The 20,734-nt window shown below is 52.5% G+C and overlaps 1 protein-coding gene across 11 annotated transcripts in view; it reads left to right on the top strand.

Moving 5' to 3' along the window:
• The first annotated feature begins 4,751 nt into the window (after positions 1-4,751).
• Positions 4,752-20,734, top strand: part of EPS15L1 (epidermal growth factor receptor pathway substrate 15 like 1) — a 97,731-nt gene continuing 81,748 nt past the window's right edge. For 10 of the 11 annotated variants that reach the window (XM_027038219.2, XM_027038221.2, XM_027038226.2 and 7 more), the window contains exon 1: positions 4,752-4,845. In XM_027038219.2, coding sequence (XP_026894020.1) covers positions 4,813-4,845 — 33 coding nt within the window. In that variant the 5' untranslated portion in view covers positions 4,752-4,812. The remainder of the gene's footprint in view (positions 4,846-20,734) is intronic. The other variant, XM_027038220.2, reaches the window with a different exon arrangement.

Here is a 20,734-nt window from a genome sequence, read left to right on the forward strand (position 1 = left end):
TATGTGGTAATCTGTCCAATTTTCTTTGAAAATGTTCCTATGCTTCTCAGTGGGGTCGGCCTGGTTTTCCCTGGGGCTCCCTCCCTGCTGCGCACAGAGATTTTTCTCCACAAATCTGAGTGCTAGAAGCTACAGGCCAGTGACAGTCTGGCCCAAATCATGATGCTCTTCTCTTAGCCCCCAAAATGTTTTATAAATAGAAGTTGGTAGGGGCACCCGGGTGGCTCAGTCAGTTGGGCGGCCGACTACAGCTCAGGTCATGACCTCGCGGTGTGTGAGTTTAAGCGCCACGTCGGGCTCTGTGCTGACAGCTCGGAGCCTGGAGCCTGCTTCAGATTCTGTGTCTCCCTCTCTCTGCCCCTTCCCTGTTTCCTCTCTGTCTCTCTCTCTCTCTCGAAAATAATAAACATTAAAAAAAAAAGTTGATAAAACTGATTTTGAAAAAGGAGTAGTGATGCCTTTTTTTTCTTCAGGCTGTAAATTACCGACAGCATATGCTAACCTTTTCCAATACAAAATCTTTTTTTTTTTAATTTATTTTTGAGAGAGAGAGAGCGCGCGCGCGCGCGGGGGAGGGGCAGACACAGAATCTGAAACAGGCTCCAGGCTCTGAGCTGTCAGCACAGAGTTCGAGCCCCCGACACAGGGCTTGAACTCATGAACCGTGAGATCATGACCTGAGCTGAAGTGAGATGCCCAACCCACTGAGCCACCCAGGCGCCCGTCACCGCCCCCCACCCCCCCACCCCCAATATGAAATCTTGATATACCATCATTAGCGTGGAAGTGTTTTGCAGGCTATTCTGGAGAACCCAGGTCTTGTGCACACACTTCTGATGTGCCGTAAAGATGATCCTGCTTCTTTTCGTCACTCTGTGACCACTGCTGTGGCCTTTTATTCTCTGTAGGACAGAGGAATGAAATTCATTTTCTCGAGTGAAATTAATAATTACTTCTCCGTTCAATTTTTTCCCTTTAATCAAATAATTTGCTTTCTAATATTTTCTCTTTTAAAAACATTTTTTGATGTTTGTTTTTGAGAGAGAGACAGAGACAGAGTGCGAGCAGAGGAGGGGCAGAGAGAGAGGGAGACACAGAATCCCAAACAGGCTCCAGGCTCTGAGCGCTCAGCAGAGAGCCCAACGCGGGGCTCGAACTCACAAACTGGGAGATCATGACCTAATCTGAAGTCGGACACTTAACCAGCTGAGCAACCCAGGTGCACCTTTAATATTTTAATTAAAAAATTAAAAAAAAAATTTTAAGTAGACTCCACACCCAATATGGGGCTTGAACTCACAACGCCAAGATCAAGAGCCAAATGCTCTACTAACTGAGCCAGCCAGGCGCCCCAAATAACTTGCTTTTTTAAAGTCCTACATAAGCAGTCTCCTGATTTGAAGACACCCGTTTTTCACACAGAAATTTGTGTTGGAAGTAATAAAATTTAGGACATCAGGAATTTGGAATCCGGTGATATTACAAATAAGCTGCATACATTAGAAATTATATGTGGCATATTGCCGGGTGATTAATGTGAAAAGTCTGCCGAGGAAGTGAAATTCTGGCAAGTTTCGTTCTCACTTGGGTTGAAGTTGGCGGACCTTCAGATGTGGACTTTTGGGCTGACGGCTGACAGTTTATTGGGGTTGGTTATCACTCTCAGAAACGAAAGACACTTGCTGGAAGTGCAGGGATGGGATTCAACTGTCTACCTCTTTAATCTCTGAACGGGTAAGAAGTTACCGAGGAAAGAAGCAGAGCCAGGCTTTGAGAGAATACGCTGCAAGCAGTTGTATGAAGATGGGCCAGACCAGGTCAGACCCCGCAGAGCTCACCTTTTGGAGCAGTGCCAACCTAGGGAACTTTCTGTGAAGATGTTGCCCATTTGCACTGGCCAATACAGTGGCCACTGGCCACACCTGAGCCCTTGAAATGTGACTGGTGAGACTGAGGAATGAATTTTAAAACAAATGAATAAACATTTGTTTTAGAGTAATTTTGGGTTCACGGCAAAACTGAGCACAAAGTACAAAGAGTTCCCACGTACCCCCACTGCTACACCCACACATCTCCACCGCCATCAATATTCCACAACACAGTGGGACATTTGTCACAACGGCTGCACCTGACACATCGTGATCTCCCAGAATCCATAGTTTACAGTAAGATTCACTCTTGGTGTTGTACATTCTATGGAGGGATGCATTTTTAATCTTATTTAATTAATTAAATTAAGTTAATTTGAATTTAGTCAGCCAACCTGACGGGTGGCCGCCATGTTGGACAGTGCAGCTCTGTCCAGCGAGAGAGGCCCAGGAGGGGGGATCACTGCCCAGTGTGGTGGTTACAGGAGTAAGAGGGAATCCCAGGCTGCTGGCTGGGTGGGACTCACACCACCAAGCCTCTGTGTCCAGGCAAGAGGATGCAGGAGAGTCTCTGTTGTCCTTGTGTTTATAGGCTCTGACACCAAGGCTGGAAGCCTGCATATGCCATTTCACGGACACCCGTGCCCATTGGTTTCCTGTCATGTTCTGTCAGAAAGAAGTGGGAAGGCAGGTGGAGAGGTGAAGCTATTTTTTTTTTCAGGCTTCTGCGGGCACCTCAGGCATGGTAAGAACAAAGCAGTGGCTTTAATGATGGGCAGGAGCAGCAGTGGCCGGGGACAGTGGGCATCCGGGTTCCTGCTCAGGGTCCAGTGATTTTGGGTTTTGGGCCACACCTTTTTCCCTTTTGACCTTTAGTCTTAGAAGCGTTTGAAGTTCCCTACAGTTACTAAACTATAGGCAACCTTATATGCCTGTTCTGTTTTTCGCATACTTTTGTACTCATTCTCCCGTATGAAACATCCTTTGTGGGAAATACCTAAAATGACTTTTCCTGGGGTGCCTCGGCGGCTCAATCAGTTAAGTGTCTGACTCTTGGTTTCGGCTTCTGTCACGATCTCATGGTTCGTGGGTTCAAGTCCTGCGTTGGGCTCCGCGCTGTCAACATGAAGCCTCCTTGGGATTCTTTCTCTCTCCTCTCTCCGCCCCTCCCCTGGGTGCACTCTCTCTCTTGCTCTCTCAAAATAAATAAATAAACTTAAAAAATATTTAAAAAAATAAAATGACTTTTCCTTATGGAACACAGACTAATAAAGCACTCAAGACAGCTAAAAGCCTTGATCACCGCACCTAGACCACCACTACGCTTTCCAGCTGATCCACTCTCTTCCGCCCATCTATGCTCGGTACATTTTGCCTGCTGCATCCAGAGCCACCACTCTAGAACACAAATCTGATCATGTTTAGATCCCTCTTGTGGCTTCCCATTGCTTTTTTGGGGGGAATGGGACAGAGGGAAAGGGAGAGAGTGAGAATCCTTTTTTTTTTTTTTTTTTTTTTAAACATACTCATTTTAGAGAGAGTGAGAGCAGAGGAGGGGCAGAGAGGGAGACACAGAATCTGAAACAGGCTCCAGGCTCTGAGCTGTCAGCACAGAGCCCAACGTGGGGCTCGAACTCACGAGCCATGAGATCATGACCTGAGCTGAAGTCGGACGCTTAACCAACTGAGCCACCCAGGCACCCCAGGAGAGAGAGTCCTAAGTAGGCTCCATGCTCGGACAGAGCCTGACATGGGGCTCGATCCCACCACCTGGGATCATAGGATCAGTCAGATGCTCAACCAACTGAGCCACCCAGGTGCCCCTTCCCATTGATCTTTATACAGGGGATGGAGAAGTGTAGGAGCATGATGAGACTGAAAACTTAGAGCAGACAGCAAAACACTCTCAAGATGAGACCAGATGACACACGGTCTCATATCATTGCTCTTTACTCAGGGGTGTCTCATAAGACCAGCAGGACCTTGTGAGACTCCCAAATGGAAGAGGGAGACAGGAAGCTGTGTCCCACCCCTGAGATCACATGGCCTTCTAGCTTGCCTGCCTGAGAAACAGGGCCTGATCAGACTCACTGTGCCACCATCACAGGAGGAGGGCAGGTAAGGGGATGCCCACCTGCCCTGAAGAGACCTTGCGGTCAGCTGCCCAGGCTTCCTTCCTCATCTTGTTAGTGGAATCCTTACTCATCCTGTTAGTGAATCTGGCCACAGAGGAGTGTGTGTCCCTCGCGAATGGAAGACAAAACGTCTGAGAAATAAATGCCCCCTCCAGTACCGGTTCTCCAGCAAACGTCCGGTGCCTGCTCTGTGCCAGGCACAGTGTGAGACATGGAGGTGGAACGACAGCAAACGTATATTACCACTCCCACTTTTCAGAAGGGGGGACTAGGGGCTCCGAGAAAGTACTTAAGTGACTTGCTAAGGCGATTTGCCTCCTGCTAGAAATGGGAGCTGGGAAATCATCACACACACACACACAGCCACACACCCTCCCACCCACTCAACCCCACACACATACACCCTATCCTGGGAACAGCGAGTGTAGTTGGGCACGGCGAGGTTTCTGACGCTCCGCGGGGTGCGTAACAACCTTCCCATAAGGATTTGCCAGGCGCACGGAAAAGGGAACGGCACCTGAAAGAATGACAGCATGTCAGACTTACGCAGCGGACGGAGGGGTAACGGGGCAAAAAGGCTGGGCTCACATGGTGGGACCCGCGCGCCTAACCGGCCCCGCCCCCTCCCGGCCTGGGCTAGGTGTGCGCGGCCCCGCCCCCGCCCCTTCGGTTTCGGTTGCGCGTGCGCAGCCTTACTTCGGTCCCGCCCCTTCCCGGACTCAGCTGCGCGCGCACCGCCCCTCGCACCAGTGCGCACGCGCGGCCCCGCCCCCGTCTCCCCGGCGCTCGGAGCCCGAGTCCGCGGGAAGATGGCGGCCCCGCTCATCCCGCTCTCCCAGCAGGTATGGGCCAGCGGGCGGGGGTGCAGCGCCGGGGCGTAAGGCGCGAGGCGGGCGCCCCGGGCAGACCGATGCGCGGGGAGGCCCACCCGGGCGGCGGCGGCTCGTGCTGACGGGCCCGCGCGGAGGGAGGGCGAGTGGGCGGGCGGTCCTGAAGGTGACAGGCCGGCCCGGCCCGCGGCCTCCCGCGCCCTGGAGACCCTCTGCGGGCGGCGTCCAGGCGGGGCTGCTGCATGTATCTGCATGGTTCAGGGCCCGGGCCGGGCTACGAGTCTGGCCTTCGCCGCAGCTCCCAGGCCGGGTGATGCACGGTGGCACTGGGCTCTCACTCTGGGAGGTGGGCGAGGGGAGCGAGCCTTTCTGCCGGTGCGACAGCCCCGCGAGTCTTTGTTTTCTGCCGGGTCCCAGCGCCGGCGAAGACGGTGTCCCCGCCGGGGTGGAGGGCAGAGCCCTGCCAGGGCCAGGACCCTCCAGCAGTGCGATCCCGGACTCATCCCTCCCTTGGGAGCTGTTTCTGCCACCCTTGAATTGAGAGAGAGGAGCTCGCACGTCTCCTTTCTGCGTCTTCAAATCTGCCTGATGGTCTTACTAAGGGGCAGTAACAGCGGCGCGACATATAACGTGCAAAAAAGAGCCTTGCGCAGGCAGCTTTGCTTTCTGGGAAGGATGTTCATTCATTTATTTGTCTGTCAAATGTGCGTTGGGCCAGGTGCTGGGAGTGCAGCAGTCACCCAGACAGACAAGGTCGCTGCTCTCCTGGAGGTGACACTCTTATGGGAACTAGAAACTACCTGTGTCCTGCTAACGACAGCTGCCTTTATTTACTGAATACTTGTGTTGTACCAAGCGCCATGTTATAAGCACTTTGAACTATCTAGCACGGAGTTGGAATTAAGAGTGAAGACATGGGGTCATGTCATCTTGCTGTTTAGTTCTTGGCTCTGTCATTTATTTCCTTTGAGTGTGCTTGGGTGAAGTGCTTAGAACTCATTTGGAAAATGGAAATATAAAACATATAGGAATGATGTGAAGATTAAGCATGTAAAACGCTTAGTAAACAGTGCCCGGCACATCAAAGCACTCCGTGAAACTATAATTATTACCATCATTTAATTCTCTGGCAGATTGGGACATACGGGAATGTAGACCACAGCAGTAAGAATGCTGAACCTTAAGAGAGCTGATAGGTAGGTTGACATGACTGGTCAGCTTTTCCAAGGAGAGAGACATACCTGCTAAATCTTACAAGAACTAGCCAATTTGTAACGCCGTCATGAAATTAAAAGTGTTAAAGGCCAGTGGTTATTAATTAATACATTCTTATAAGAGGTATGAAAGTGCTATGTAAATTAGGTGCTCTACAGATAGGGGGCATTATTATTAATAGCCAGTCGCTATAGTTTAGGATATGTGCATTGGGTGAAACTCACTTAGGCTCACTTAATGAGAAAGTGCTCCCATTTTTTTTGGGAGGGGAAGAATCTTTTTGAAACTTCCTTTGACTTCCTGTCAAATTTTGAAAGCCCTGATTTGAACTTTGATGACAACAGTGGCTAATGTCTATTGAGTGCGTTGGAGTTTAAGTGCTTTCTAACATGTTGGCACTTATCCCCACAACAAGGAGAAGGAAATTCTCATTTTACTGATGCAGAATTAGGTTCAGAGGAAGGCCACTGTGAATTAAGGAATGGAAACATGATTTGGGTCCTGTGATTCATGTGCTTAGCACCCTTTGGGATAAATTCCCAGTTCTTTCTCAGGAAGCCTCGCTGGTCTGGTGCCTGCCAGCCCTCTCCCGCCTCCTGCTTTCCCTGGTCCCCACACTGCAGCCATACTCGCTGCTTTTCTGCTCCTCCCACAGTCCCAGCTTTCTCTGTCCTCAGGGTGTCTCACTAGTTGTTCCTTCTTCCAGAAGTGCTCTTCCCTGTCTCTTCCCTTGGTGCTTTTGGTTCCTGGCTCCTTTCCCTCCTTCGGGTGGTAGCTCAGATGTCATTCTTCCCAGAGGCCTTTGCTGATCGCTTGTCATAAGTAGAGCCCCTTCCATCCCACCAGAAATGTGTTTTGTCCACACACCCCTTGGCACCAATCAATGGTTTACACCCAGGCACCCAAGGAGAGCAGGTACAGGCCTCTTGATCCTGTGACCAGCCCCCAGGAGGTGTCAGGTAAACTCTTGAAGCACCCATGACTTATACATGCCAGCGCCATTTCCAGGTGGCTTTTCTTCTCTGTGTGTGGGATGGGGACAGGGGTGGGAGTTGCAAGAGACTGACAGCCAGGAGCCCATGACACGTTTAGGTCACAGACTTCTGTGCTTTTTCCTGTTCCTTTACACGTTTGTTGAACAAAGGCGTGACCAGGCTTTCTTCCTTCAGGTAGTTATCTGACATTTCTCTACACCTGTTCTTTTTTGTTGTTGTTAAGTTTATTTATTTATTTTGAGATTGAGCACCAGCTGGGGAGGGGCAGAGAGAGAGAGAGAGAGAGAGAGAAGGAGGGAGAGAGAGGGAGAGAGAGAGAACCCCAAGCAGGCTCCACGCTGTTGATGCAAAGCCCAGCACGGGGCTGGAACTCATGAACCGTGAGATCATGACCTGAGCCGAAATCAAGAGTCGGATGCTCTTGGGTGGACTGAGCCACCCAGGCGCCCCTCTTTATACCTGTTCTTATGGGAAGCTCTGCACTAGGTGTTCGTGTCGGCTAAGGTGTGAGGCTTAGCCCATCCAGCTGCTTCCAGTCTAGCTGAGGGATCACACAGGTTCACAGGTAATTCGCGGAGATGCGTGGATAGGATTCCAGGATAATTTCTGGTTGGGGGCATTCAGGGAGCCGCCTGGAGCGTGAGGCTGTGCTCTGGTTGGACTGAGGTGTAGGGCACACTTGGAACATTCTTGGAACATGGAACTTGGAACATGGATGGCCAGGTGAAGGTGAGTAAAGCAGCTGCTAGCAGGGTTGCAGAGGGGAGAGGGGCTGTGTGTTTCCCCTCTGTCACCAGCACTTTTGCTATAGGCATCTTTCCTGGTCTGCTCCACAGTCCCCGGTATCTGTGGCACCTCTTTCCCTGTACAGTCTCTGATGACCCTGAATACGAATCTTGCTCTTGTGAAGGAAGAGTCAGGGTGGATTTCTCCCTCCGTTGGCAGCTCAGTGATTTCCGTTTCTCCCTGCCTCTGAGCAAGCTCCCCTTTGCCTCTCCTACCCTGGAAGTGCACCTGTGTCCCTCCCCCCTTTGTACCGTGTGATCTCGTAAGTGGCTGGTCACCATGCCATCCTTCACCCTGGTAGCCTGTCACTGGTTGCCCTTGAGCCTCACAGCACTGCGTCTTCTCTGTCTGCCCCCATCTTAGGGTCTCCCCGCAGAGCGTGCCCTTCCCCCACCAAGACCCTGCCGGAGTCCAGCCTCCTGTTTCTGCCTTGCCAGCCACCTCTGGAATTGGCCACTTCCTTACCGCATCCACAAGTTCACAGGCTGCGGCTGCCCCCCTTCCTACTCAGCCTCTGCCTCCGAGTTCATTCCGCACAACCACCCCCTCCCTGCTCCAGAAGCTTCCAGCTCCGCCCGTCTCCCTCCCCTCAATGTGTCCAGCTCGGCTGCCCCTGTGCTGCTCCGCCTGACCTTGCCAGCTTGCTGTTCCCAGCGCTCCCCCCACACCCTCCATGGCTCTGTTGCCCCCACCTCATGCTGTGACCTCCTGCTGTGTCCTGCCCCACCTCCCGCCCACGGGAGGCCACTCCCAGAGGCCTTCCTGGGGGTGTCTTCCATCAGTCCCCCCAGAACGTCATTGTACCTCCTGTACCTTCTGTGGGTCCCTTGTGTGGCCCTCGACCTAGGAAGCATGCGGGAAGCGTTGGGCTCACTGATGAAGAGAGTGTCCTGGGCCCAGGGGGGTGCTCCCACCAATGCCACTGGGGTCCTCCTCCGCCAGGTACTTCCTGTGCCCACGCCCTTGATACATACACATCATCATTTTAATGGGTGCCATGTTCTGGAAGGTTTTTATTACCATTTCACAAACTGAGACCCACAGAGATTTAAGTAACTTGCCAAAGTCCCATAGTTGGTGGGTTGGCCCCACATCCGTCTGCCTGCAGAGCCCCGCTCTTTCCCCTCTTCCAGGCGGCCCGCTGGGCTCCTCGCCCAGAGCAACACCCGGTGAACGTGTCTGCTGTGAATGCCAAGTGCTTGGGACACTTGGTTGTCCTTTCGTCCCTTGTTTTTTTTCCTCTAAAATAATTGCCAGTCTCTCTGTCTTACTAGAATGCTAATGGTGATGTGGTATAAATTGGTGGGGACAGAGCCAGGGTTTAGAGTAAAGATTGGCCCTGCCCCGTAAGATCCAGAATTGCCCGGCTGGCTCTTTGTCGTATTGACCTGCATTGGCCTGGTTTTTGTGGACTGAGTAGCTCCCAGTCGAACAAGAACATACAAGTTTTGCTCCCTCTCCCCCAATTTGGCACTTTAAAGCAACTTTCCCACATCTGGCTCTTTACCGATCAGCTGATCCCGGAAGTGGACTGTCTTCGATCAGATGGTACCCAAGCGCCGAGCGTCCACTCTCTGATGCCTCAGGCCACTTGCCGTTAATGTGCCGACGGACGAACACAGCCGCCCCCCCCCTCCCCCCCGCCCCGAAGGAGGCAGCCCGTCAGCCACTCTGGGGGTGCCCTCGGGTTCTCCCCTCCCAGACTTCACCTGAGCAGCCAGCATCCACTCGGAAAGCTCTTCCACATTCTTCCTCAAAGACACTTCTCCCACCCCGTTACCCCATGAGGTCCCTTCAGGGGGTGTGTGTTTTCAGTGTCATGGTCCCCAGATGTTCTCTCAGAGCCCTCGGTTGTGCGGCATTTTCCGTATCTCACTTTGTCCGTGTGCAAACTGGGCCTGCCTCTAAGTATCTGCCTCCTGACAGCGGAGTATCAGCACCTCGCGGGGTGATGGGTGTGCCATCAGAAAGCGCCTCTCGTTTGTGGATCGCGCTGTTCATTCGGCAGATGTGTATCAGGCTTCTTCTCTTTGCTGGGCACCTCCTGGCCTGTGGGACGTAGCAGTGAACCTGAAGACAGCTCTGTTACCTGGAGCCGAGGTTCTAAGGACGGGGTGGGGGTGGGGCAGACAGCAGGAAAGGAGCTAGTATGTAGTCTGTCCCAGGGCCGTGTGGTCCACGCTGTGAGGGCTGTGAAACCGAGTTTACAATCCCACAGGTGAGGTGGGGAGGCCTCACTGCACAGGCGCCAAGGACTGAGCAAAAAGGCATTTGGATTGCTCACCTCCCCCTCCCGAGTCACCGTGGTCCGTCTTATCCTCCCTCTATGAAGAGGTAAACTGGGGCCCAGAGGCAGAGGTCACTTGTGAAAGGTCACCCCACAAGCTCGTGCTGATACAGCTCATCTGACACAGATCTGGGGCTCTGTGCGGCACTCCAGTTTCTTTTTATTTATTTCTTCACTGCCAAGCACTCAACAGTGTGAGAGGTCATTTGGTTTTAAACAATGGCCGTGCTCCCTGGGTGCTAGGGGCTGTATCTGCTAGATGCTGTAGAGTCTGATGGAGAGAAGATCACGTGTTTAAATTTTTATTTTATTGTTTTGATCTCCTCTCCCTGGAAAGTCATGGGGGAAACGGAAAAGCTGCCTTTTCGTCTTTACAGAGGGTCAGCAGGTCGGTTTCCCTGCTGGCGTGGGTGTTCGGTGCCTCAAGGTGGAGGCAGAAATGAGGGCGCCATGTCCGGCCCACGAGGAGGGTCGGCGTGGTCCGGGCCACAGTGGAGGCAGAGGCCACGGGTGGTCTGAGCTGGATGAGGGGCGGACGACTTGCTTCCACTTGGGTGTGTTGGAGTCAGCTGCATGGAGGAGGAAGGGCGCCGGGGCTCGGCCGTGGGGACATTGGGAAGGAAGGGAGGGATGCTTTTTCAGACAGCGGCAGAGCAGAATGAACAGAAACCGAGGGATTGGAATCCCGGCTCAAAAGGGCCGGATGTGAGGCCGGGGCTGGGAACTTTGGGCTCCGCATCCCTCTTTTAGTTAGGGTGACTTGGGGATTAAAGGGAGAAGGTGGCTTGGTAAATGGGACATGGTCTGTGCCTGGCCTACAGATTGGTCCGAGACAAAAGGGACTGACAGGGTGTCTGCTTGCCTAGAGTGGCCGACGAGGGGGGTGGGGTAGAGTGGAGACCTGCCTGCTGTGTGGCCCAGAGGGCCGCTCCTGCTTAGAATGCTCTGCCCATTCTAGTGGTAAGGCCAGCCCTTAATGTCCCAAGCTGCTGGAGGGAGGGAGAGGCTACAGATGACCACAAACAGCCATCTCCTTGCACTTCCGCCTGGCTCTGCCTACTGGGGGGGGGGGGGGGACTGTTGCACTCCTAATGGCAGAATTGATTTACTGATTACGTTCAGACTGGCTGATAAAAAGTCAGTTCTCCTTTTGTAGACACTGGCTGAAAGCAGGGAAGGGTGGTGCCAGGAAGCCTGGCTGTCCCTGTCTGCAGACTGGAGGCTGGCTTCTGCCCCTCCAGCGCGCTGCTCACCTGCATCCCACGCTTCCCAGTTCTGCCCTCCTCCCTGTTTGCTGTGCCCTGTGGCCCCTTGGCATTCTTTTCCAGTTGCTTGTTCAGGCGACATTCTGTCTTGCCTCAGGGCCTTTGCACATGCTATTTATTGCTCCTTTCTGGGATTTTCTTCCACCTATTATCTCTGGGTTAACTTCTACTCTTCATATCTCAGCTGGCACATCACTTCCTCAGGTAAAGCATTCCCTGACAGATTGGCTCAGCTTCTCTGTTACTGTCTGTGGGGATGCTTTGTACTTTTCCACATACCAGTTTGTAATTTCCTGTTGCTGGGATTATTTGATGGATGGTCAGTCTCCCCCACCACCTAGACTACGCTCAAAAAGGCCTGTTTTAATTTGTCCTAGTTCCCCAGGTGCTCAGTAATCCTGTTGAACAAATGGCAGGTCCACACTGTGTGAGGTAGTGAGGAGCTGTGGCACGTTCTCGAGGAGTGAAGTGAGATGTTTAGATCTGACCGCTTGCATAGAGAATGCACAGAGCTGGGCACTAGCTCAGAGATGCTTGTTGTGATATGGGCACGAAGTGGTAAAGAGCAACCTAGGGCGCCTGGGTGGCTCAGTCGGTTAAGCGTCCAACTTCCGCTCAGGTCATGATCTCACGGTTCGTGGGTTCGAGCCCCGCGTCGGGCTCTGAGCGCGAGCTGACAGCTCAGAGCCTGGAGCCTGCTTCGGATTCTGTGTCTCCCCCTCTCTTTCTGCCCCTCTCACGCTCTCACTCTGTCTCTTTCTCTCAAAAATAAGTAAACGTTAGAGCCTGGAGCCTGCTTTGGATTCCGTGTCTCTCTCTCTCTGCGCCTTGCCTGCTCATGCTCTGTGTCTCATAAATAAATAAATGTTAAAAAAAAAAAAAAAAAGAGCCACCTGGCATGAGGTTGTTTCTGGAAGAGGAGAGGGGTTGGTGATTGGAGGACTGTGTGGGATGGTTATTTGGGCAGAGGGGCCTTCTAAGTGGGGGGAGGAGGCAGGAGAAAGGGGCAGGTGTGGTGTGTGCAGCCAGCAGGGCCAGACCAGCTTTTCTGGGCAGTGCCAGGTGGGTGGCTGGGTCACCTTGCAGCAGGCCCTTCAGGCCTGGTGGGACCCCGCGTTTAGGTGCATTTGAGAAGCAGCCTGCCTCCTGGGGTTACCGTCAGGTTGCACTTTCTGAGCATCCACCCTGTGCTGGTATGAGAGCAAGAAGAATAAAACAGCCCCCACCCTTTAGATAGCTCAGCTGGAGCCGGGCTCCCAGGCACACAGATAAGTAGGACCCCGTGTGGCAGACTCCTTCGTGGAGGTCAGGTGGCAGCCTGCATGGGTGGAATGAGTTGCCCTACAGGATTGGAAATAAGGACAGGAGGAAGAGGGGGCCTGGGTCTTCCTTCCTCCTTTCTCTCTTCTGTTCCGGCAGGACTGGAGGCAGTAGGGTACAGCCTTTCAGACTGGCTGCTCACCGCCCCCCCCCCCCCCCGCCCGGTCCCGACCCGGGCAGACTCCCCTTCCCCAACTCTGGGAACCCAGTTGTCGGGGAGAGATCTGAGGTGCAGGTATTGCACAGAAGTAAGGGAGTGTGTTTGGACACCCACTTTGTGCCCACTCACCACTGACTCCTCATTAGGGAAGTGTCATTGTCACTGTCCCTGCAGCTTCTTTCTGAACAAGGAAACTGAGAAGGACAGAGGGAAAATGACTGGTTCAGGCCTCTCAGGGAGGTGGGGTGCTCGGATCAGACCGCAACTCCAAAGCTGGTGTTCCCTCCCATGGACACCACACCGGGGGGCTCCTGGGAGGGCAGAAGCAGCTGTGTCCCTGCTGTGTCCCGAGCCCCTGCAGCAGGCAGGTGATCACCATCTGTTGATGGATGCCACACGCTCCGAATAGCAACCAGGAGCAGCGTCTGTAGCCGCCCTTGATGGTAGTTGATTAGTGGAAATGTTTTCTGTGCCTTGGGTGGAGAAGCAGGCACCTTCTGCCCTGGGGATGGGAGTCAGGGAAGCCTTGGGAGACCAGCATCCTGATGGCCAGGCCCCCACATGTTCGCAGGGCTTCCGGTGTCTCTTGACTTCCGCTATGAGAAGGTATGGGAGGGGGTTCCCTGATTTACTAGTGACAGTGACAGGCATGCCTGTTGATCCATAGAAACTTGGCTTTTCTGATCCACAAAGGTTGTTTTCAGTTTTATATACTCAGTGGGAAAAGGAAACGATCTTCTTTCAGACCACTTTTTTTTTTTTTTTAATGTTTGTTTATTTTTGAGAGACAGAGATGGAGCACGAGCAGGGGAGGGGCAGAGAGAGACACGCACACAGAATCTGAAGCAGGCTCAAGGCTCTGAGCTGTCAGCACAGAATCCGACGTGAGGCTTGAACCCATGAACCCATGATCACGACCTGAGCCGAAGTCAGACATTTAACTGACGCCCCCCAGGCACCCCCCAGGCTGTTTTTAAAGCGGAAAGAATGAACCGAAAGAACTATTGATGGTGAGGCCCTCACATGGACACGCTTAAACCTGGACTGGAAGGCTCAGGGACTGGATTAGCCCTCTAAAATTCCCCACACCCTAGAAGCGGCAGTTTGTGGTTGGGGGTGCCAGAACCCGGTAGACCTAGGTGTGTGTTATTGAGAATGTTTCTCCCGTTGGGTGTTTTCTTTGACAAAGACTAGAACGGTCTCTGTGCCCGCAGGGCACCCCATATCCGTCGTGGGCGCTCTTTCCATGGTGAAGGGGGTTCCATAGGGACGAGCGGACACCCACGGCTGCTGAGTGAGTGCGAGCCAGTGCTGTTGTTCCTGTCGCCCACACGCCAGACCAGGGAATCGGCATTTTCTTTCAAGCCAAGCTCGTCCGTCCCGTTGGCATTTGGCCTCTTGATTTAATTTTTTGTTGCCTTCGAGCCCCTCGAAAATACCCTTTGCTTCACAGCTACTACGCACTTAACCTTCTGTGTGTGAAATTGCACGTTTTATTTATTTATTTATTTTTATTTTTATTTTTATTTTTTTAGCATTCCTGGTATTTTTTAGAAATTGCACGTTTTAAAAAAAATCATCAGTAAGGGGCGCCTGGGTGGCTCAGTCGGTTGAGCAGCCGACTCCGGCTCAGGTCACGATCTCGCGGTCCGTGAGTTCGAGCCCCGCGTTGGGCTCTGTGCTGACAGCTCGGAGCCTGGAGCCTGTTTCAGATTCTGTGTCTTCCTCTCTCTGACCCTCCCCCGTTCATGCTCTGTCTCTCCCTGTCTCAAAAATAAATAAACGTTGAAAAAAAAAATCATCAGTAAGACTTAAGAACTAGTAAAAGACTGGGGTGTCCTAGATGTTGGGAGGGGCTCAGCCGACTAGTTGAGAGAGAAAATGAGTACGACGTGTGCTGCAGCGTAGCCAGCGTTTGGTGAAATATTTTATCATTTTTTTGGCCAAGATCATTTGGTGTGGCATGCTGTAAGGACTGCGGATTTGATGCTTGTGGGACACGCCCTGGTTAGCAGCCTTGTCTGACTTCCCTTCCCACCCGCCACCGATTCTCTGTAAAGAAAGGCTGCTCCTCTGACTCGGTGGCGGTAACAAGGGCGCTGATGGGTACAGCAGCACCTCCCACTTGTGGAGTGCGCTTTGCCTTGATGCTGAAAGCGATCCTCAGGGCAGGCACTGTATCGTTCCCATTTTATGGAAGCGGAAACTGAGGCCCCGCTCTGCTGCTGAGTGGTGGAGCTGTGTCTCTACCTGAGCATCGCCCTTGCTGCACCCATCCCACCCTCTCCCTCCTGAGGCTCCATCTGTGAACAAACGATCTGTAAACAGACGTTTAAGGAAGGCCTGCTTACCCCGCCAGCATGGCAAGAGGTAGAATAAATGTGAGACCTCCACCTCCCCCCCCCCCCCCCCAGCTCCACCGAATTGAAAATGTAGGAGGGAGGCCTTGACAAAAATTGGACGTTTAAGAAATGTCTCATTTGTAAGTTCGGGGCTTATGGGAGTGTGGGGGAGGGAGGGAGGGACTCATTTCATTTGGGGGGGACTTTGGGAGGCTTTTTAAAGCAGGGGGTCATTTGTGGGGCTGGGAGGTAACTGGCCTTCAGCAGGCTCGGCCCCCCTCCCCCCAGGCATAGGGAATGATTTGGGGGGAGACCAGGAGCGGGAGGCACACAGTAGTAGAGCTTCTGCCAGAGCAGGAAGGAAAGCCGGGATTGAGGGCTGTGTGCCCGTGGTTGTGTGCAAGGGCCTCTGAGTGAGTGTGTGTGAGCGTCCAGGTGGATGTGTGCGTGTGTCGGCGGGGAGTAGTGCAGCTAGCTGGGGGGTGGGGGCCGGAGATGGCTGTGGGGCACCTCGAGAGCTCGGCAGAGGCTTGGAACCCTCTTTGCCAACTCACACTCTTTGCCAACCACAGAGGGTCTTTTCCGAGCCGAGGAGCGACCGTGTGAAATTCCTCTCCCTGCTCCTGCCAGCATGTTTTCTCTTCTGTGTTTGTTCCCTGATCAGACCGTGATGCTCCGCTCCTCCGTGGAATCTGTGGAATCTGGAGCCTACTCGGTGCCTGGTGCCTAGAGGACCCCCAGGCTCCACAGAAGAGCAGTGGTGCCAGGAAGCTGATGATGCCATCCGCAGAGTGGAGGGGAGGGGCATGGAGAGCTGCTGACCCCATCCGCCTTGGGGAGCCCTGAGTCCCGGGCAGTGGGCTCTCTTGGGGGATGGCCAAATATCGGGCCAGGGCTCAGAAGATGGCCCAGGGTGTCTGATCTAGGAAAGGAATTTCGGGAAGATTCAGGGCCCCTTGGGGAAAGCTGGGAGCCTTGTGGGAAGTGGGCATTCTCGAGGAAGGTGGTAGGTGCTCTGCTGTGTGGGGGCCCTTACTGCTGAGCTGTCGCCCCTGTGAGTCTGTTCAGGGCCTGCCTGCTCCACCATACGGAGGAAGGAAGGACAGAACGGATGGGGGCTGCTCTCTGTGATGCTAGGAGGAGCCATATCCAGGGAGGGCTCTGGGGAGGCCGGGGCCACTTTTCATCTTAAACAGCACTTTGGGGAGAATGAGCTCGAATCTGCTCCCTGCTCCACCTCGGCTGCCCAGGCAAGGTCCTGGGGGCTCTCATTGCCTGACCCTTTCCAGGGCCATCCACCTGCCCTCTGTGGCTGCACTCAACCCTCCTACTGCTCCCCACACACCCGTCCCCCGATCCCCTCAGGACCCTCCTCCCTTGGTGTTTTCCCGCCAGTGGTGCCTCCTTCTGTCTGTGTTGCCGGTGTCCTTGGCCTGCTTGTTGCCTTGCATCCCTTCGGGCAGGCTCAGCTGGGGCAGGGCCGGTCTTCCTGCCCTCGCAGGTGCGTGTCTGGCCTGCCGAGTGCCCCTGCTGTCCCCGTCTTTTCCTCCCGGCCCTTAATGGCCCTCGGTGTGTGTTGTCGCGTGTAATGACATTCCCCTCCAGACTAGGAGCTCCACGAGGCATTCTGTAGAAATGGCAGAGGTTTCCACCTCGATGGCCCATAGGGACATCCCAGAGAAACGTGTGAAGGTGAATGGCTCATGTTGTCTGTGTTTGTGTGCCGTGAGTGGCTGCATTCCTTGGCCTCATCATCCTGGAGGCCTGCCCAAGTCTCTCCCTGGTTGCTTCCTGTGGGTGCTCCCCTGTCACCCACTCTGCGTAGCTAAGTGCATATTTAGTTCACTGGCTCGTGTGCACATCTGCTCAGGTCGCCTTGGGGATCACGTTCCGGGCTTTTCAGCAGGGCGGGCACACACCCTGTTACCTCACTGTGTCCACTCTTGTGGCTGGCTGAAACCGTGCTGAATGAGCCCAGGTCCCTGGCGGCCCCCTCTGTCCTAGAGCCCACCTTGCCCATCGCTGACCCCTCGCTCAGGCTCCAGAGGCTTCGGCTGTGCATCCCGCCATCCCCTCGTGTCCCATGGCACCTTGTGCTGCAGTCACGGGCTCACTTTGCCTGCGTGTCTCCCCATCTTGAGCCCTAAAGCTGTGTCTCACACCCTTTTGTATGCTTGATTCCTCCTCATAGTGTGAACTTAACCTTTGGTTTGTTGATTGAGTGAATGAATGAATTTATAAGTCCAAGGGCAGACCACTCTTTCAGGAAGTCTTCTGGGAAAGGGGCGGTCAGTAGCTTGAGGTAGAACTGGGCTGAGGGAACATGTACGGGGATGGGATACATTTTCGCATGGGAGACGGTGGAAGGAGAGGACAAGAGAGAGCACAGAACTATAAACAGCCAGCACTGGAGGAGAGCTCACCCCAGGTCAGTCTCTGGTGGTGGGAATGCTTATCCTTATTTTCCAGATGAAGGAACTGAGGCACAGAGAGGCTGCTCACCTTCCCCAGGGTTGCACAGCACACTAGTGGTGGGGTAGGACTTGAGTCCGCATCTGTCTGGTGGCACTGTTGGCCTCTGTGTGGGTCTGCTTCCCCTGGTGCCGGGAGTGCGGGGCCAAGAGGTGTGGGTGGAGACCTTTGGGACTCAGTGTAGGTCCTGCCTCCTGCACAGGGTGGCATGTCAGGGCGGGAAGGTTGCCTCGGGTGACCTCGGTTTCTCTTTTACTTCCATTTCTGGTAGATGGGGCAAGAGCAGTGGGCTCCCAGCAGTGCTGAAGCGTTTACGCCTCGAGTCTCCAGGTAGTTCTGGCCCTGGACTCCCTCTGGCTGTGTTGGTCGCCTTGATGCTTCACTGTGTGTCCAAACTTTCAGGCTTGGTTCTCTTGCTCTTTGGTTCTCCTTGTGGTTGGGGACTGCAGCCCTTACCCCCCGCTTCCCGTCCCCACCGCAGGCCTTGAGTTCCCAGTGGGCTGGGTGGAGGTGCCGTACCCTGTGCCCAATGGCAGGTGCACACACCTTCAGCTTGTCTTTCTTTCGTCATGGCGGTCATTAGGGTCCCCAGGGAGAATCACGTAGCTTCAGACCCCTCTTCTCCTTGAATGTGTCTCCTTCCCTTTTCTGTCTTACTCACAAAAGCAGTGAAGCAGGGTGCACTGATGTAGAACGCTGGCAAACTCAGAGCCACAGGGGGCAACCACGTCTCTTAGCCTGTGGCTTCCGTCCTGCCACATTCAGGTCCGTGTGCGTATATGATCGCTGTGCGCTTGTAGCCGGGCCGTGACCGTGTGTGTGGCTTGGACCCTCCCTTTGCAAATACCTGACGATCATAGCCCACGCATAAGGGTTCTGCCCTTGCTGGGTTTTTTTTTTTATTATTTTTTTTTAACGTTTATTTATTTTTGAGACAGAGAGACAGAGCATGAACAGGGGAGGGGCAGAGAGAGAGGGAGACACAGAATCCGAAACAGGCTCCAGGCTCCGAGCTGTCAGCACAGAGCCCGACGTGGGGCTCGAACTCACAAACCGCGAGATCATGACCTGAGCCGAAGTCGGACACTTAACCGACGGAGCCACCCGGGCGCCCCTCTGCCCTTGCTATTTTTACTGCTTTGTGGTGTATTCTTCTCACCTGTTTTCAACCTTTGCTGTCACCTGCAGTCCTTGCCCTCAAGCAGGGTGAACTGATACGTCCCTCTTGCCTTTCCCCACCTCCTGCATAGTTAATCACTTCCTCAGGGTAGACCTCCCAAGGGGAGACCTTGCAGTAGTGGAAGGGTGTGTGTGTGTGTGTGTGTGTGTGTGTGTGTGTTAAAGAAGTGCTAGTTTTTACTTTTTGACAAAAGTATGACAGTGCTGGTGATAAAGCTACTCTTTGTTCATCATACTTAACACGTGAAGCAGCTTGTACCATTAGGATCCTTGCCAAAGCAGAAACATATCAAATGTCGGTCTTTCTGTAAAATTTTACACACACTCGAAGTAGAGGGAAGAGTTTGTGATGAACTCCCATTTCTCACCACCCGTTTACAACAAATGTCATTTTTTCAAATCTCTCTGCACTTGTCTACCGTCCCTTGACCTCCTCTGCCATATACATTTTTATTTCTGAGGTTTTTATTTTAAATCTCAGAAATCACGTTTCAATATGCATCTCTAACAGTAAGACCATTTGTCTTTATATGACCATGGTGCCCTATCACCACCATTTTATCTATGTATTTGTTTATTTATTTATTCATTCATTCATTCATTCATTCATTCATTTTTAAAGCTTATTTTGAGGGAGAGGGAGAGAGTGCATGCATGGATGAGTGGGAGAGGGGCAGAGAGAGAGGGAGAGAGAATCTCAAGCACACGGAGCCCAATGTGATCATGACCATGAGATCATGACCTGAGCCAAAATCAAGAGTTGGACGCTTAATTGACCGAGCCACCCAGGAGCCCCAACACCTTACACATTTAATTATTCCTTAGTATTACCCGACTGATATGCAGTCCCTATTCAAATTTCCCTGATTGTCTAAAAAGGTGACCTTGTTATTTGGTTGTGAGGCCTCCTGTCTCTCTCACTCTTTTAAAAATTTATTTTGGGATAATTGTAGATTTACATGCAGTTTGGAAAAATAATGCAGGGTGGCCCTGTGTATCCTTCACTCAGTTTCCTGCAGTGGTAACATTTTGCAAATCTGTAGTACACTATCACAACCAAGACTTTGACATTGCTGGGGTCAGATGGAGATGGGCTCCATCCCGCACAAGGATCCCTCCTCTTGGTCCTTTTTAGCCACTCCCCTTACTTCCTTAACCCCTGGTAACCACTGATCTGCTCATTTCCATAATTTCAGCATCTTAATAATGTTGTATAATGGAATCATGTAGCATGTAACCTTTGGAGATTGGCCTTTTTTACTTAGTATAATCCTCTGGAGAGAGTTTTCCAGGTTGTTGTGTGTATCAGTAGTTCATTTGTTGGCATTTTTCATTGGCAGGTAGTATTCCATGGGGGGGTGTCACAGTTCGCTTAACTCATTGAAGGATGTCTAGTGTGTTTCCAGTTTGGAGAGATGATGAATAAAGCTGCACTGAACATTTGAGTGCAGGGTGTTATGTGAGCCTAAGTCTTCATTTCTCTGGATGAATGCCCAGGACAGTTGCTGGGTCTCATGACAGTTGCAGGTTTAATTCTTTCTAAGAAACTGCTAAACTCCAAATGTCCATCGACAGATGAATGGTAAAGAAGATGTGGTGTGTGTGTGTGTGTGTTTGTGTGTGTGTGTGTGTGTTAATACACACTCCATACGTACAATGGAGTATTAACTCGGCAACCAAAAAGAATGAAGTCTTGCCATTTGCAACAACATGGATGGAACTAGAGGGTATTTGCTAAGCAAAATTAGAGAAAGACAAATATATGACTTCACTCATGAGGAATTTAAGATACAAAACAGATGAACAGAAGGGAAGGGAAGCAAAAATAATATAAAAACAGGGAGGGGGACAAAACATAAGAGACTCTTAAATATAGAGAA

This window comes from Acinonyx jubatus, chromosome A2 (genome assembly GCF_027475565.1).
Source record: "Acinonyx jubatus isolate Ajub_Pintada_27869175 chromosome A2, VMU_Ajub_asm_v1.0, whole genome shotgun sequence".
In the NCBI taxonomy this organism is placed as follows: Eukaryota; Metazoa; Chordata; class Mammalia; order Carnivora; family Felidae; genus Acinonyx; species Acinonyx jubatus.